The 16,762-nt window shown below is 45.9% G+C and overlaps 1 protein-coding gene across 2 annotated transcripts in view; it reads right to left on the bottom strand.

Moving 5' to 3' along the window:
* Nucleotides 1-953: 953 nt before the first annotated feature.
* The window catches only part of LOC115114337 (glypican-5-like), a 227,645-nt gene continuing 211,836 nt past the window's right edge, over nt 954-16,762 (bottom strand). For both annotated transcript variants that reach the window (XM_029642487.2, XM_029642488.2), the window contains one exon: nt 954-4,624. In XM_029642487.2, the coding sequence (XP_029498347.1) occupies nt 4,449-4,624 (176 nt within the window). In that variant the 3' untranslated portion in view covers nt 954-4,448. The remainder of the gene's footprint in view (nt 4,625-16,762) is intronic.

Genomic DNA, 16,762 nt, shown 5'->3' with positions numbered 1-16,762 from the left:
CTGGCCTGGTTGCACACACACACACACACACACACACACACACACACACACACACACACGCACACGCACACACACACACACACACACACACACACACACACACCAAGAGACCGTGCTCTTTCACTACCAAACGGATGGGGAAAGGGGGAGAACTGGAGATGTCTGTGACATAAGATCAGGTCAACAAATCAGTGGACTCAAGCAGCTCAGCTTGGGTGACTCTTCAGAAGGACCAAGGAGGAAGCAGAGGGCTCAGGTCCACTGCAGTGGAAAAAGACAGACAGTCTTTAGGATAGTGTAACCCTATCCGGGAGTTACCCAGGCGGGTAACCAACCTAATGCTGTCTGAAGAACACCCAGACAGGTGGTAGGATGGAAGGGCATTGCTGGCTATGGTGTTTTCCTTCACAGGGAGCCCACACACGTCCACAGATCAACCCTCTCAACTCTCATTTTAGAAAAACTCTCGACCTGACCTGACTGTCTCGCCCCTTAGGTTACTGTGTATCTGAAATTACATCTAATATCATCAACATTTCTGGAAATGCCGACATAATATTTGAAAGACTTTTACATTGAGAAAAGGTCAGGAGAAACTCCTCACCTCTCCCCGTACTCCTTCTTTGTCTTCCCCCCCTTTCCTTTCCTCTTCACTGATTGGCTGTCTCACCTGTCAGTTCCATTTCCCATCATGCCGTGTGCTACAGAGGGCAGGTGAACAGTGTGAGGATGTTCTCTCCTCTGGGCACCTGGCGGTGTGTGTGTGTGTATTTGGTATTTTATTAGGATCCCCAATAGCTGTTGCTGAAGCAGAAGCTACTCTTCCTGTGGTCCACCCGAAAACATGACACAATACAGAACATGAACACACAAGAAGAGTTCAACGACAGAAGTCCATAAATGTGTGTGGTGAAGAAAGAGTCCTTACTTACACACTACCCAACACTCGGCAGTAACAGTGGGAGCCCTTTAATAAGGAATAAGTCACATAGGATGAGAACAACGGCTCTATCTTAACTAGTCCTTCCCCGGGATTCCTCACCACCTTCTCAACCCTATTGGAGAAGGTCCAAGGTCCCTCCGCTCGCTTCCTTCTCCAAAGCGGTTTGAGGCGTGGCGAGAGGATACAATGAATAGGAGAAAGATGAATTGAGAAAGAGCCGATATCAGTTGTCAGGCAAATGTCCACTGCATTCACACTCAATGGCCATTACGATAGTAATCTTGCTGATGGGGGGGAAATCTTCAGTCCAGCATTATAGTAGAATAAATGTGATATACCTTTACAACACCACATTTCTTACACTGTGATGTTTCCAATATAAAAGAAAGGAAATGAAACCACAAATGGAGAGGGACTTAAAATATATACATTTATACACATGCTATAGGAAGTGATCTGAATGCATTGGATGCGAGTTAAAGAAATGGTAGATGGGAAATGCAGCAGAGAGGACAGTGAATCAGGTGATGTGTCGGCAGTACAGCTCTGAATGTGGCCTGAAAACAAAATGTCTGTCGGCACAACTTTGCATGAGGCCAACTCAGTTCAATACAGATGCGGCGGGAAGCAATGCACCACTCCAACTTTGGAGAACCAGTAAAGTACTTTTCGCCCAATATAGGTCACGCCCTTGTCAGCAGAAAGAGGAGGCGAGGGTTGTGTTCATTTAGGCAGCGAGAAAAAAAAAAAAGTAAAAAAAAAAAAAAAAAAAAGAGGTCATGATAACGTCTCATTTTCACTTTCCTTTGCGTGCCCCATTGCACATGAACCAGGTGTAGGCTAAATGTAGCATCGTTTTTTACTCCTCAGATCCCGTGGGTCAGCAGAAACCGACTGGCCTCAACAGTATAAACATCTGTGTTTTTTGAGACATTCATTCTGCTGGTTTTAATCACTTCCAAGTGTACAAACCTCTACGGTACCAACCGAAGAAACATTCCCTTCTAAAATAAAAAAAATAAAAAAACAGACTTCAATCAAAATATTAAATCAAACAACAAGTTTGACTGAATATTTTGACGAAGCGATAGAAATGCCCTGCCGTGTATGTAACTGCATTGTGTATGTTTCTGCATGAGTGATATAATGTTTTGTCCAACGGTCGTTATCCTAAATATGGGTTAATATGGTAACTGTAGAATAAGCTGGTTACATCTTTTGATCACCTTGTCCAAACAGAACTAAAGCAATTAGATGGGTTATGGAAAAGAGAGACAGATGAGTGAGAGCGAGCGAGAGGAGACAAAACAGAGAGGTGCAGAGTAGCATGAAATGTTGTTTTTTTTCTTTTCCCCGTAGAGGTAACAGACTGTTGCAATGTAATACAGTACACGGTCTCAAGTTACTAACGTAACAAAACAATGATAACTATGAAGGGTAGACATGCATATGTGCAATTCAAAGAGCGAAACGCAGACAACGACAACGAAAGTGGACGAACGACGAACACTAGTGAATCGACAATGTACAAACAGGCTTTGACCGATGGTTTCTGGTGAAAGGAGGTTGCCAACACTTCACGTAGCATGTTGGTGTACCAAAAGACACGTGTACATTCTTGGTATAGTCGTGATACAAAATATATCTCTGATACTATTGCATTGCGTTGCATTTAATCCAGGGACAAGCACAGTTCATTCAAAGCTATTCAGGAAACGAAAATAGAAACAAAAATAGAATCTATTCAGGCTCGTTTCATCCATTCAACTCTATCGGTAAAGGGCTGATGTTGGGAGAGCTCGATAGAACGATATCTAAATATACTCAAACAAATCGATCGGTCTATACACGGTACATGGCCACCCACACACGCATGCAGCGTCTGATGAGCGTGTGCGTTCCCTGCCCTTCTCTACCAATGAGATCGATACATTCTACTGTTGCATTCAGACATGGGGTCCTCATCTGAGTCAGTTTGCCACAGAAGGAAAATAATCCTGCAGCAACAGGCAATACAAAATGATGACGTGGATTAGGATTAATCAATTAGAGTGGGTCCAATCGGCTACGCTGGCCTGGTGGGAAAGGGATTGTATTATTCATCCAGCATGCATTTCTTATGTGTGTTAATCCTTTAGAGCATATAAACAGCCGAGAGAACTCTGCCCAATGGCGTTGAAACCCGGGAGAAGATTGGCTAAAGATGAAAAGTATCCACAGAGGTAAGTACTGTAGCTGACAACACAGAAAACCAGCAGCAGATTGAAAAGTGTGTGCGTGCGCAAGTGTATGCATGCTTGCCTGCATATGCGTTAGTTTAGGTGTGTGTGTGTGTGAAAGCGTGCACGTGAGTATGTGAGCGAGTTTTGCATATTGAGGCCCAGAAGTCCCGCGTGGTAGTCCATCCCACCGCGTGGTAGTCCGTCCCACCGCGTGGTAGTCCGTCCCACCGCGTGGTAGTCCATCCCACCGCGTGGTAGTCCGTCCGACCGCGTGGTAGTCCGTCCCACCGCGTGGTAGTCCGTCCGACCGCGTGGTAGTCCGTCCCACCGCGTGGTAGTCCGTCCCACCGCGTGGTAGTCCGTCCCACCGCGTGGTAGTCCGTCCCACCGCGTGGTAGTCCGTCCCACCGCGTGGTAGTCTGTCCCACCGCGTGGTAGTCCGTCCCACAGCGTGGTAGTCCGTCCCACCGTGTGGTAGTCCGTCCCACCGTGTGGTAGTCCGTCCGACCGTGTGGTAGTCCGTCCCACCGTGTGGTAGTCCGTCCCACAGCGTGGTAGTCCGTCCCCACCGCGTGGTAGTCCGTCCCACCGTGTGGTAGTCCGTCCCACAGCGTGGTAGTCCGTCCCACCGCGTGGTAGTCCGTCCCACCGCGTGGTAGTCCGTCCCACCGCGTGGTAGTCCGTCCCACCGCGTGGTAGTCCGTCCCACCGCGTGGTAGTCCGTCCCACCGTGTGGTAGTCCGTCCCACCGTGTGGTAGTCCGTCCCACCGTGTGGTAGTCCGTCCGACCGTGTGGTAGTCCGTCCCACCGTGTGGTAGTCCGTCCCACAGCGTGGTAGTCCGTCCCACCGCGTGGTAGTCTGTCCCACCGTGTGGTAGTCCGTCCCACAGCGTGGTAGTCCGTCCCACAGCGTGGTAGTCCGTCCCACCATGTGGTAGTCCGTCCCAGTGGTAGAGAATGTGAGAGCATTGTTAAAGCAGAGAGCAGGAGAGCTGTGGAGGGAGACTAGTCCACAGCATACACACAGGAAGCAGCAGGCTGAGTACTGTAACAATCTGCCTGTGAGGAGCCCCCCCCACACACACACATCTCTCTCTCTCCTTCTCTCTTCACCCCCTCCTCCCTCTCTCTCCGTCCTCTTCGCATTTCTTCACCCATCCTCCTTCCTTTACCCCAGTCCAGTCTGTGCATTGGGGTTGGGGTACATAGGAGGTGGTGTAGGGGTGTAGTCTCCACTGTGTGTGTGGATGGGGCCAGGTCAGTAGGGGGCACTATGATTTGATCACAGCATGCTCCACTGTAGAGCCAGAGTGACCAGGAGGAGGGTGAGGGCCGTGGGTAGAGACAGACAGGCAGGGGGGCACCCTGCACCTCTCAGCCTCACCACCGGGGGAGCACGACCACCAGGGTTACTTCCTACGGGTTTGTCGCTGGAAACCTCTGGTCGACCATCAGGGGCTGAGAGAGAGAGAGAGAGAGAGAACATGATAAGATAAGAAAGACATAACAGTAGAGCAATTTTTTGCTGCTATTTGTAACCATAGTTGAATGGGAGCGTAATCAATAATTAACTTCACACAACCTCACACAACCCCACAACTTCACACAACCCCCACAACTTAACACAACCTCACACAACCCCACACAACCCCACAACTTAACACAACCCCACACAACCCCACAACTTCACACAACCTCACACAACCCCACACAACCCCACAACTTAACACAACCTCACACAACCCCACAACTTCACACAACCTCACACAACTTCACACAACTTCACACAACCCCACACAACCCCAAACAACCCCACAACTTCACACAACCCCACACAACCTCACACAACCCCACACAACTTCACACAACCAAACAGAACTTCACACAACTTCACACAACCCCACACAACACCACACAACCCCACAACTTCACACAACCTCACACAACTTCACACAACCCCACACAACCTCACACAACCCCACACAACTTCACACAACCAAACACAACTTCACACAACACACAACCCACACAACCCACACAACACCACACACCCCACCCACAACCAAACACAACTCACACACAACCCCACACAACACCACACAACCCCAAACACAACCTCACACACTTCACACACCAAACAACCCCACACAACACCACACAACCCCACACAACACCACACAACCCCACACAACCTCACACAACCCCACAACACAACCTCACACCTCACACAACACCACACAACCCCACACAATCTCACACGCCTGCATAATCCCACACAACCCTACACAACACCACACAACCTCACACAACCTCACACAACCCCACACATCCTCAAACAACCCCACACAACATCACACGCCTACACACACCTACATAACCCAATCCCTCCGCCACACAACCTCACACGCCTACACACACCTACATAACCCAATCCCTCCGCCACACAACCTCACACGCCTACACACACCTACATAACCCAATCCCTCCGCCACACAACCTCACACGCCTACACACACCTACATAACCCAATCCCTCCCCACACAACCTCACACGCCTACACACACATACATAACCCAATCCCTCCCCACACAACCTCACACGCCTACACACACCTACATATCCCAATCTCTCCCCACACATCCTCAAACAACCCCACACAACCTCACACGCCTACACACACCTACATAACCCAATCCCTCCGCCACACAACCTCACACGCCTACACACACCTACATAACCCAATCCCTCTGCCACACAACCTCACACGCCTACACACACCTACATAACCCAATCCCTCCGCCACACAACCTCACACGCCTACACACACCTACATAACCCAATCCCTCCGCCACACAACCTCACACGCCTACACACACCTACATATCCCAATCCCTCCCCCACACAACCTCAAACAACCCCACACAACATCACACGCCTACACACACATACATAACCCAATCCCTCCGCCACACAACCTCACACGCCTACACACACCTACATAACCCAATCCCTCCCCCACACAACCTCACACGCCTACACACACCTACATAACCCAATCCCTCCCCACACAACCTCAAACAACCCCACACAACATCACACGCCTACACACACATACATAACCCAATCCCTCCCCCACACAACCTCACACGCCTACACACACCTACATAACCCAATCCCTCCCCACACAACCTCAAACAACCCCACACAACCTCACACGCCTACACACACATACATAACCTAATCTCTCCGCCACACAACCTCACACAACACCACACAACCCCACACAACCCCACACAACCTCACATGCCTACACACACCTACATATCCCAATCCCTCCCCCACACAACCTCAAACAACCCCACATAACCTCACACGCCTACACACACCTACATATCCCAATCCTTCCCCCACACAACCTCAAACAACCCCACATAACCTCACACGCCTACACACACCTACATATCCCAATCCCAATCCCTCCCCCACACAACCTCAAACAACCCCACATAACCTCACACGCCTACACACACCTACATATCCCTAATCCCTCCCCCACACAACCTCAAACAACCCCACATAACCTCACAAGCCTACACACACCTACATATCCCAATCCCTCCCCCACACAACCTCACACGCCTACACACACCTACATACCCCCCACCCCCAACTCCAGCACAGATGCACACTTACACACCACACACACCAGGGTTGGGGTCAATTCCATTTCAATTCCAGTCAATTCAGGAAGTAAACCAAATTCCAATTTGAAATGTTGCACATTGAAAAAGCATTGAAGAGAATTGAAATGGGAATTTCCGAGTACTTCCTGAATTGACTGAAATTGAAATGGAATTGACCCCAACCCTGCCACACACATCCAACAGGAGCCCAGAGTTTCCCTTTAAAATTCTACTTTTGACGCATGAATTCCTCATGGTTACAGGGTTAATTCCTCATGGTTACAGGGTTAGTTCCTCATGGTTACAGGGTTAATTCCTCATGGTTACAGGGTTAATTCCTCATGGTTACAGGGTTAATTCCTCATGGTTACAGGGTTAATTCCTCATGGTTACAGGGTTAGTTCCTCATGGTTACAGGGTTAATTCCTCATGGTTACAGGGTTAATTCCTCATGGTTACAGGGTTAATTCCTCATGGTTACAGGGTTAATTCCTCATGGTTACAGGGTTAGTTCCTCATGGTTACAGGGTTAATTCCTCATGGTTACAGGGTTAATTCCTCATGGTTACAGGGTTAATTCCTCATGGTTACAGGGTTAATTCCTCATGGTTACAGGGTTAATTCCTCATGGTTATTGGGTTAATTCCTCATGGTTACAGGGTTAGTTCTTCATGGTTACAGGGTTAATTCCTCATGGTTACAGGGTTCATTCCTCATGGTTACAGGGTTAATTCCTCATGGTTACAGGGTTAATTCCTCATGGTTACAGGGTTAATTCCACGCGGTTACAGGGTTAATTCCACGTGGTTACAGAGTTAAAACAGAAACATCTCAACGTTGTTAGGCGTTGTGGTTCTGGTTAGGGCTACGGTTTGAGGAAGGCTTAATACAAAATCATTTAAAAAATGATGTGTTTGGTATCATCAATATTCATCGTATTTCCACGGCGTTCTAGAGCATTGTGAACTGCTGTAGTGCAGTGGAGTAAACAGCGCTCTCCGAGCATCATGAGTTCGTGCCCAGTGCTGTGCCATCGTTCTCCTTCTTTTGTGAGTGCCTGAATAAAGGCATATATCGACGTTCCCAGCATCTTTTTAAATGTCAGAAATTGTTGTCTATTTGTAGTGACCAGCCTGATGATGGATAGCCCTCAGATTGTCATTATAGCCAAACACACACGCACGCATGCACACACGCACGCAGGCACGCATGCACGCACACACACACACACACACACACACACACACACACACACACACACACACACACACACACACACACACCCTCGTTCCACTTTGAGCAGGAGCTGTCTGAATTAGATCTCTCTCAAGTGCCCCATCCCTCACTTGCATTCTTTTCCTTTCTCTAGCACTTCCCCTCTTCCTCTCTCTTTCTCTTTTTGTCCTTTCTCCACCCCTCTCATCCCTCTTTCTCCCATTTCTACTCCCTGTCTTCCCATCTCGTCTCTTTGCATCCCTCTTGACCCCTCTCCTCTCCTCCTCTCTCCTCTCCTCCTCTCTCCCTCTCCTCCTCTCTCCCAATTTCTCCTTCTGTGGATTAGAGATGACTACTGCACATAACTCTGAGCCGGAGAGAGAGAGAGAGAGAGAGAGAGAGAGAGAGAGAGAGAGAGAGAGAGAGAGCGAGAGAGAGAGAGAGAGAGAGAGAGAGAGAGAAAGCCAGTGACAGAGAGAGAGATTAGAGAGAGAGAGAGAGAGAGAGAGAGAGAGAGAGAGAGAGAGAGCGGGAAGCCATCAGTTCATCAGCTCTGTCATGCTCTGGGCTGAAAACCATGTATCAGAAGTGTTATAAACTGACACACAGATGTGAGAATGACAGTGTGCCAGAGAGGCAGACCTTGAGGAGACTCCGGTGTCTGTCCAATAACAGTCCGTGGGCTATTAAAACCTTCTCTCTCTCTGTGTGTGTGCATGCCTGCATTTGTCTGTGTGTGTCTCTGTGTGTGTGTGTGTGTGTGTGTGTGTGTGTGTGTGTGTGTGCGTGTGTGTGTGTGTGTGCGTGTGTGTGTGTGTGTGTGTGTGTGTGTGTTTCATGTATGCTTCTGTATGTTTTTCACAGAGGCTGAGGGTTGAAGAGAGGAGCGAGGCGACACTCTCTAAGGACAGAATATGGGACTCCATTGCCAATGGTTATTGTTCCCTTTGAACACAATAGACAAAGCCATCACGTATCCCCAATCAGACTGCTGCCATTGTTTCCAGCACAATGAATGGGATGCATCTGATTAGGAGGTCGTAAGAGAAGACACTTCAATATCAGCCATGGGCCTGATAAACACAGTCATGTTTTTCACAATATTCCATATCTCTGCAGAGTCTCCATGTTTTTTGTTGTCGTTGAAATTCCTCTCTCTCAATTCAATCTAAGGGCTTTATTGGCATGGGAAACATATGTTAACATTGCCAAAGCAAGTGAGGTAGATAATAAACAAAAGTGAGATTAACAATAAAAATGAACAGTAAACATTTCACTCAGAAAAGTTCCAAAAGAATGAGGACATTTCAAATGTCCTATTATCTTCAAATAGTTACAGTGCAAAAGGGAAGATATATAAACAATGGTGTTTGTTCTTCACTGGTTGCCCTTTTCTTGTGGCAACAGGTCACAAGTCTTGCTGCTGTGATTGCACACTGTGGTATTTCACCCAGTAGAGTTGGGTGTTGATCAAAATTGGATTTGTTTTCAAATTCTTTGTGGGTCTGTGTAATCTGAGGGAAATATTTGTCTCTAATATGGTCGTACATTTGGCAGAAGGTTAGGAAGTGCGGCTCAGTTTCCACCTAATTGTGTGGGCAGTGTGCACATAGCCTGTCTTCTTTTGAGAGCCAGGTCTGTCTACAGCAGCCTTTCTCAATAGCAAGGCTATGCTCAATGAGTCTATACATAGCCAAAGCTTTCCTTAAGTTTGGGTCAGTCACAGTGGTCAGGTATTCAGTATTTTGGGCCAAATAGGATTCTAGTTTGCTCTGTTTTTTTTTAGTTAATTCTTCCCAATGTACCAAGTCATTATCTTTTTGTTTGCTCACGATGTGTTTGGGTCTAATTGTGTTGCTGCCCTAGGTCTCTGTGGGGTCTGTTAGTGTTTGTGAACAGAGCCCCAGGACCAGCCCTCTCTCTGTCTCTCTCTCTCCCTCTGTTCTGTTATAAGCGTGGGCTTATTTTTCCCATCCCCCAATTGTTAAAGGAAAACTTATGTAGCACTGGATGCTATGTCAGGAGTTTTGATGTACAGTATTATTTTTCTATACCAACATGTATTATTTTGTCGATAGAGTAAGCGTCAGTGGACAAACTGGGAATCCTCCGGAACAGTTTTCTTCCATTAGTAAGCCTCCCGAGTGGCTCTAAGGAGACCACTGCGCCACTCTATAACGATCACTTGAAAAACACATTGGACAAGTGTTCTTGTTATAGATCAAATATGTTAGTTTAAAATAGTTCTCTTTGTCCGTTTTGTGCCAAGTGAAGGCGACCCATTGCCTATGCATTCATCCTATCTGCGTGTGTCCGTACGAGTGCAGTTTGCAGAACGTGATGCATTCTGGGAGTTTCTCAGAAGTTTTGTCTCAGAAGGACAAAGAGCTAGTGAGAGGGTGGTGGATAAAATAAATGATTCAGGTAATTAGATTGATCACTAAAACTAATGTAATAAGATGTTTCTACAGCTTCTATATAATGTGATATATGGGCCTATATTGTTGTTGCGTTAACTGCAAACCACTGGGAAATCAACGACGAGGTACAAGGCGATGGTTTAGGATAGAATGTAACTGTGTGTGTGCGTGCGTGTGTGTGTGTGTGTGTGTGTATAATGCTGCAGCATCCATCAAGAGCTAGGTGTATTCTGGGTGCAAACTTTTCCCATCTGTCCAATCTGCAGAGGTGAGAAACCCCTCATTGTGCCTATTATTCTCACAGTGGAAAGACCTGTTTCTCTTCTCATCTCTCTCTCTCTCTCCTGTTTCTCTTCTCCTCTCTCTCTCTCCTGTTTCTCTTCTCCTCTCTCTCTCTCCTGTTTCTCTTCTCCTCTCTCTCTCTCATGTTTCTATTCTCCTCTCTCTCTCTCATGTTTCTCTTCTCTCTCTCTCTCTCCTGTTTCTCTCTCTCCTCTCTCTCTCTCTCTCTCATGTTTCTCTTCTCTCTCTCTCTCTCCTGTTTCTCTCTCTCCTCTCTTTCAGAGCATTCCTCATTTCATCCCTCTATATGAAACATGCTCAGGTCACTGCCAGGGCAGATTTATACCTGCAGAGCATTGCTAGTTCACACACTCAGGCGCGAATGTGATTGCACACATGTACAATTCACACACAAACCGCATCCACCCACACATGTGCACACACACTGCATTCATCGTCAATTAATACAAGCTGAGGTTATAGCCATAACCCCTGTGCACAAAGATGCAGTCTAGAGCTGAAAGAGAGGTCTGGTAATCTCTCTCTCTCTCTCTTGCTCTCTCTCTCTCTTGCTCGCTCTCTCTCTCTTTCTCTCTCTCTCTCTTGCTCTCTCTCTCTCTTGCTCTCTCTCTCTCTTGCTCTCTCTCTCTCTTGCTCTCTCTCTCTCTCTGGCTATTTTCTCTTATCTGGATCTACTTTCTGTTTTCCCTCTTCTCTCTTTCTCTCTTTTTCATTCACTCACCCCTGTCTCTGTCTTTCTTTTTCCTCTCCTCTCTTTCTTTCTGCTGTTTTCTCTCTGTCCCTCCCTCTTCCTCCCTATTACTCTCTCCCTGTCTCTCGCTCTCTTCTTCTCTTTCCTCTCCTCCTCCCTCTCACTCTCTCTCCCTCTCTTTTCCTCCCTCTCTTCTCTTCTTTCTCTCCTTCAGCTGAGTTCCACAACTAAATCCTCTTAGCGGCCTTCTGTCTGAAAAAAAAGGCTGAGGGAGGAAATTGTGAATTCCTCTTGAAGCAGTGGACGTTTGATTCGTGTTGCCAGACGCCGCTCCAGGAAAACATGTGCGGAATATGAGAGACACAATACATTAATATCGAAAGGAGCAAACTATCAAAACCTTGAGATATACGAGGTAATCATGAATGTCTTATGAGTTATTGTAACCCCAGGGATGAGTGTGTCAGGTGAAAGCTCAGGGAAAATAGAACAGACTGTATTAAGAAAGATAGAAAGAAAGAAAGAAAGACAGAGAGAGAGAGAGACAGGACAGGCACACAGAGCTCAATGTCAGGGGTGATGGGGCTGGGAGGTCGGAGAGAGAGAGAGAGACAGAGAGAGAGAGTGTGCAGTTAAAATTGGCAAAGAAACACACACATTTCTTCCCACAGGGCCATGGGGTGAAACAGGGATGCAGCTTAAGCCCCACCCTCTTCAACATATATATCAACGAATTGGCGAGGGCACTAGAACAGTCTGCAACACCCGGCCTCACCCTACTAGAATCTGAAGTCAAATGTCTACTGTTTGCTGATGATCTGGCGCATCTGTCACCAACCAAGGAGGGCCTACAGCAGCACCTAGATCTTCTGCACAGATTCTGTCAGACCTGGGCCCTGACAGTAAATCTCAGTAAGACCTATACATACCTCGGCCTAAACATCAGCACCACAGGTAACTTCCACAAAGCTGTGAACGATCTGAGAGACAAGGCAACAAGGGCATTCTATGCCATCAAAAGGAACATGAAATTTGACATACCAATTAGGATCTGGCAAAAAATACTTGAATTAATTATAGAACCCATTGCCCTTTATGGGTGTGAGGTCTGGTCCGCTCCCCAACCAAGAATTCACAAAATGGGACAAACACCAAATTGAGACTCTGCATGCAGAATTCAGCAAAAATATCCTCCGTATACAATGTAAAACACCAAATAATGCATGCAGAGCAGAATTAGGCCGATACTCAAAAAGTGCCGTTAAATTCTACAACCACCTAAAAGGAAGCGATTTCCAAGCCTTCCATAACAAAATCCATCACCTACAGAGAGATGATCCTGGTCCTGGGGCTCTGTTCACAAACACAAACAGACCCCAAAGAGCCCGAGGACAGCAACACAATTAGACACAACCAAATCACGAGAAAAAAAATATAATTACTGGACACATTGGAAAGAATTAACAAAAAAACAGAGCAAACTAGAATGCTATTCGGCCCTAAACAGAGAGTACACAGTGGCAGAATACCTGACTACTGTGACTGAGACCAAACTTAAGGAAAGCTTTGACTATGTACAGACTCAATGAGCATAGCCTTGCTATTGAGAAAGGCCGCCGTAGGCAGTCTCAAGAGAAGACAGGCTATGTGCACACTGCCCATAAAATGAGGTGGAAACTGAGCTGCACCTCCTAACCTCCTGACCAATGTATGACCATATTAGAGATGCATATTTCCCTTAGATTACACAGATCCACAAAGAATTCGAAAACAAACCCTATTTTGGTAAACTCCCATATCTACTGGGTGAAATACCACAGTGTGCCGTCACAGCAGCAAGACTTGTGACCTGTTGCCACAAGAAAAGGGAAACCAGTGAAGAACAAACACTATTGTAAATACATATTTATGTTGATTTATTTTCCCTTTTGTACTTTCACCATTTGCACATCGTTACAACACTGTGTATATATATATAATATGACATTTCATTATACATTATTTTGAGTGTAAAGTTTACTGTTCATTTTTCACTTTTGTATATTATCTACTTCACTTGCTTTGACAATTTTAACATATATGTTTCCCATGCCAATAAAGCCCCTTGAATTAAATTGAATTGAATTAAGAAAGAGATTATGTTTTTATGTTTTTCAATGTTGAATTGTATAACCTTCTTGCATTGGCAACACAAGTATCTTTGTCAGGCCACTAAAGCACTTTAAATTAAACATATTTTGAAAGAGAGAGAGAGAGAGAGAGAGAGAGAGAGAGAGAGAGAGAGAGAGAGAGAGAGAGAGAGAGAGAGAGAGAGAGACAGAGATAGAGAGAGAGAGAGAGAGACAGAGAGAGAGAGAGAGAGAGAGAGAGAGAGAGAGAGAGAGAGAGAGAGAGAGAGAGAGAGAGAGAGAGAGAGAGAGAGAGAGAGAGAGAGACAGAGAGAGAGAGAGAGAGAGAGAGAGAGAGAGAGACAGAGAGAATAAAATGGAATGCTAATGTTATCTAAAGAGGCTAACAGATAGGGCAGGACTCAGCTGCCTCGTCTGTCTCCCTCTAAAATCCTTCTAACAAGGATGGAGAGAGGGAGAAGGAGAAAGATAGAGGTGTGGTTGGAGAGGAGGCGAGGAGACCAGTGAACCGTGGGAAGATTCGATCTGGCATTCCAGCAGGGGGCTGAATAGATGCATCATCACGAGTCAGCCACAGGAAACAGATATTCTTTTTTCATTTTCACCAAACGAGAACCAGTCCATCCCATCATGTGGACCAAGACTACTGTCACTGTGTTACTTTAAAGTCTTATGTAAGTGTGGTGTGATCCATGTAAAATGCACTTTAACTAAATCTGACTTGACATGAATCGCTGCACACACACCGAGTGCACAAAACATTAGGAACACCTGCTCTTTCCATGACGTAGACGGACCAGGCGAATCCAGGTGAAAGCTCTGATCCCTTATTGATGTCACGAGACGACGTATCGAAGTGCCTTTGAACGGGGCAGTAGGGTGCAAGGCGATTTCAGTGTGTCTGCAACATCGCTGTTTGTTTCTTCACGCTCAACCGTTTCCCGCGTGTATCAAGAATGGTCCAACACCCGAAGGACACCCAGCCAACTTGACACAGCCCTGGGAAGCACTGGAGTCAAAACGGACCACGCTTTCCACACCTTGTAGAGTCCATGTTCCTCTACGAATTGAGGTTGGTCTGAGGGCAAAAAAAGGGGTGCAACTCAACGTTGGCAAAGTCCTAATGTTTTATACACTCAGTGTATAACACTGACGTCAATGCATGGTGACATCTACTGTATATTATATGTAAAGGCCTAATGCTGTGCTACGCTATCTATGTATAAAATCTGTACTGGGTGCAACGTGGTCTCCTGAGTCAGTACGGTCTGGTATGGCGTACCAGCAAAAATAAATAGTGTCGGTTAAGCTTGCCCTGTAAAATATGAGCCTACAACTAATAATTCAAACGAAGGTGGCGCGAAAACTGTAGGTAATGACACCCTAATTTAGCGTTAGCGCCTGTCAACCACGTAAGGAATTAGCGAACGGCCTTGAAAACGGGTGGTATATGGGGCTCGACGACGAACACTGACATTTTGCAGAGATGACTGGGCGGGACCGAGACGCATGGCGGACATCAGTGGACGCATCAATCAATTCAGGCTACAAGTGGGCCTCGTGACAATCAAGTAGACAAACGCACTTAGGTAGCCTAGCCTACTGTTTGCCAATAAGATGAAAATGCCACTGCCTGGTTGCGTTCATGCCCCATTAAAAGCGAATCCCTTTTTACAGTTAAATGACATGTCGTTACTATTTTTTTGTGTGCAAGCGCATGCTCACATAGTAGAAATGAAATCTACCTTAATTTTTTTTAACTCTTAAAGGATCCGACACTTTTTTTCAATATTGCGCGTAAAATGACATACCCAAATCTAACTGCCTGCAGCTCAGGACCTGAAGCAAGGATTCAGGGCAAAAAATATATTCTTGATACCATTTGAAAGGAAATACTTTGACGTTTGTGGAAATGTGAAATGAATAAAGGAGAATATAACACAGATCTGGTAAAAGATCATACAAACATGCGTTTTCAAAAAAACGTTTTAATCATTTTTGAAATGCAAGAGACAGGCCATAATATAATATTGCAGTTTAGGCGCAATTTAGATTTTGTGTGTGCAAAGTTTCAGATTGGTCCAGTGAACCGCTGCAATACTGGACAGTATTTTGTATCAAGTCTACCCAAATGTGCCGAATTGGTCAATTGATACATTTTCAAGTACATAACTATAGAGAACATACAAAAATGATATGGTAATATAACATTTAAGTTTACAAACTCCCAGGAATGTCATACATGATGGATCATTAGCTTATACACATCTAGATGGCCGGGCGGGGTGGGTGTGGAGCCAGAGACAGCAGGGGTTCATACTGTAGAACCCAGTTCCTACATTTGAATATAAAAATGGATTTTATCAAACAAAACCATGCTACATTTGATCATTTAATTTTTTCACTGTAATAGCTATTGTAAATTGGACAGTGCAGTTAGATTAACACACATTTAAGCTTTCTGTCCATATAAGACATGTCTATGTCCTGGAAAGTTTGCTGCTACTTACAACGTCATTCTAGTCACATTAGCATCAATGGGGACATCGATCCTGTAGAGGTTTTAAACCCTGGTCTCATGATAATTATGTGAAAATAGTGTCATTTAACCATTGTAGTTATATGTCCCTGTAAGTGCTATAGAAGCTGTGTTGCATCCCACTGGGCCCAGACTTCAATTCATTGTCTATTCCATGTTGGTTCAAAATATTTCATTGAAATGATGATGAAAAAACATTGATTTAACCAGTGTGTGTCCAGCGGGATGTTATTGTAAGTACTATAGCATATGTGTGGCTGTGCCTGATGATGCAGTGAGAGAGAGAGACAGGACAGGCACACAGAGCTCAATGTCAGAGGTGTTGGGGCTGGGAGGACGGTGTGTGTGTGTGCGCGTGTGTGTGTGAGTGAGTTTGTAAGAGAGAATATGTGTGTGTGTGTGTACATATGTGTCTCTATTAGTGTGTGTGTGTTGTGTGTGTGTGTGTGTGTGTGTGTGTGTGTGTGTGTGTGTGTGTGTGAGAGAGAGAGAGTATGTGTGTGTGTGTATGTGTCTCTATGTGTGTGTGTGTGTGTGCGTGAGAGAAAGAGAGTATGTGTGTGTGTGACAGAGAGTATGTGTGTGTGAGTGTGTGTGTGTGTGTGTGTGTGACAGA

This window comes from Oncorhynchus nerka, linkage group LG9b (assembly GCF_034236695.1).
Source record: "Oncorhynchus nerka isolate Pitt River linkage group LG9b, Oner_Uvic_2.0, whole genome shotgun sequence".
Classification (NCBI taxonomy): domain Eukaryota; kingdom Metazoa; phylum Chordata; class Actinopteri; order Salmoniformes; family Salmonidae; genus Oncorhynchus; species Oncorhynchus nerka.
The sequence above is the reverse complement of the archived record's forward strand: the minus strand, read 5'-3'. Positions and strand labels throughout refer to the sequence as shown.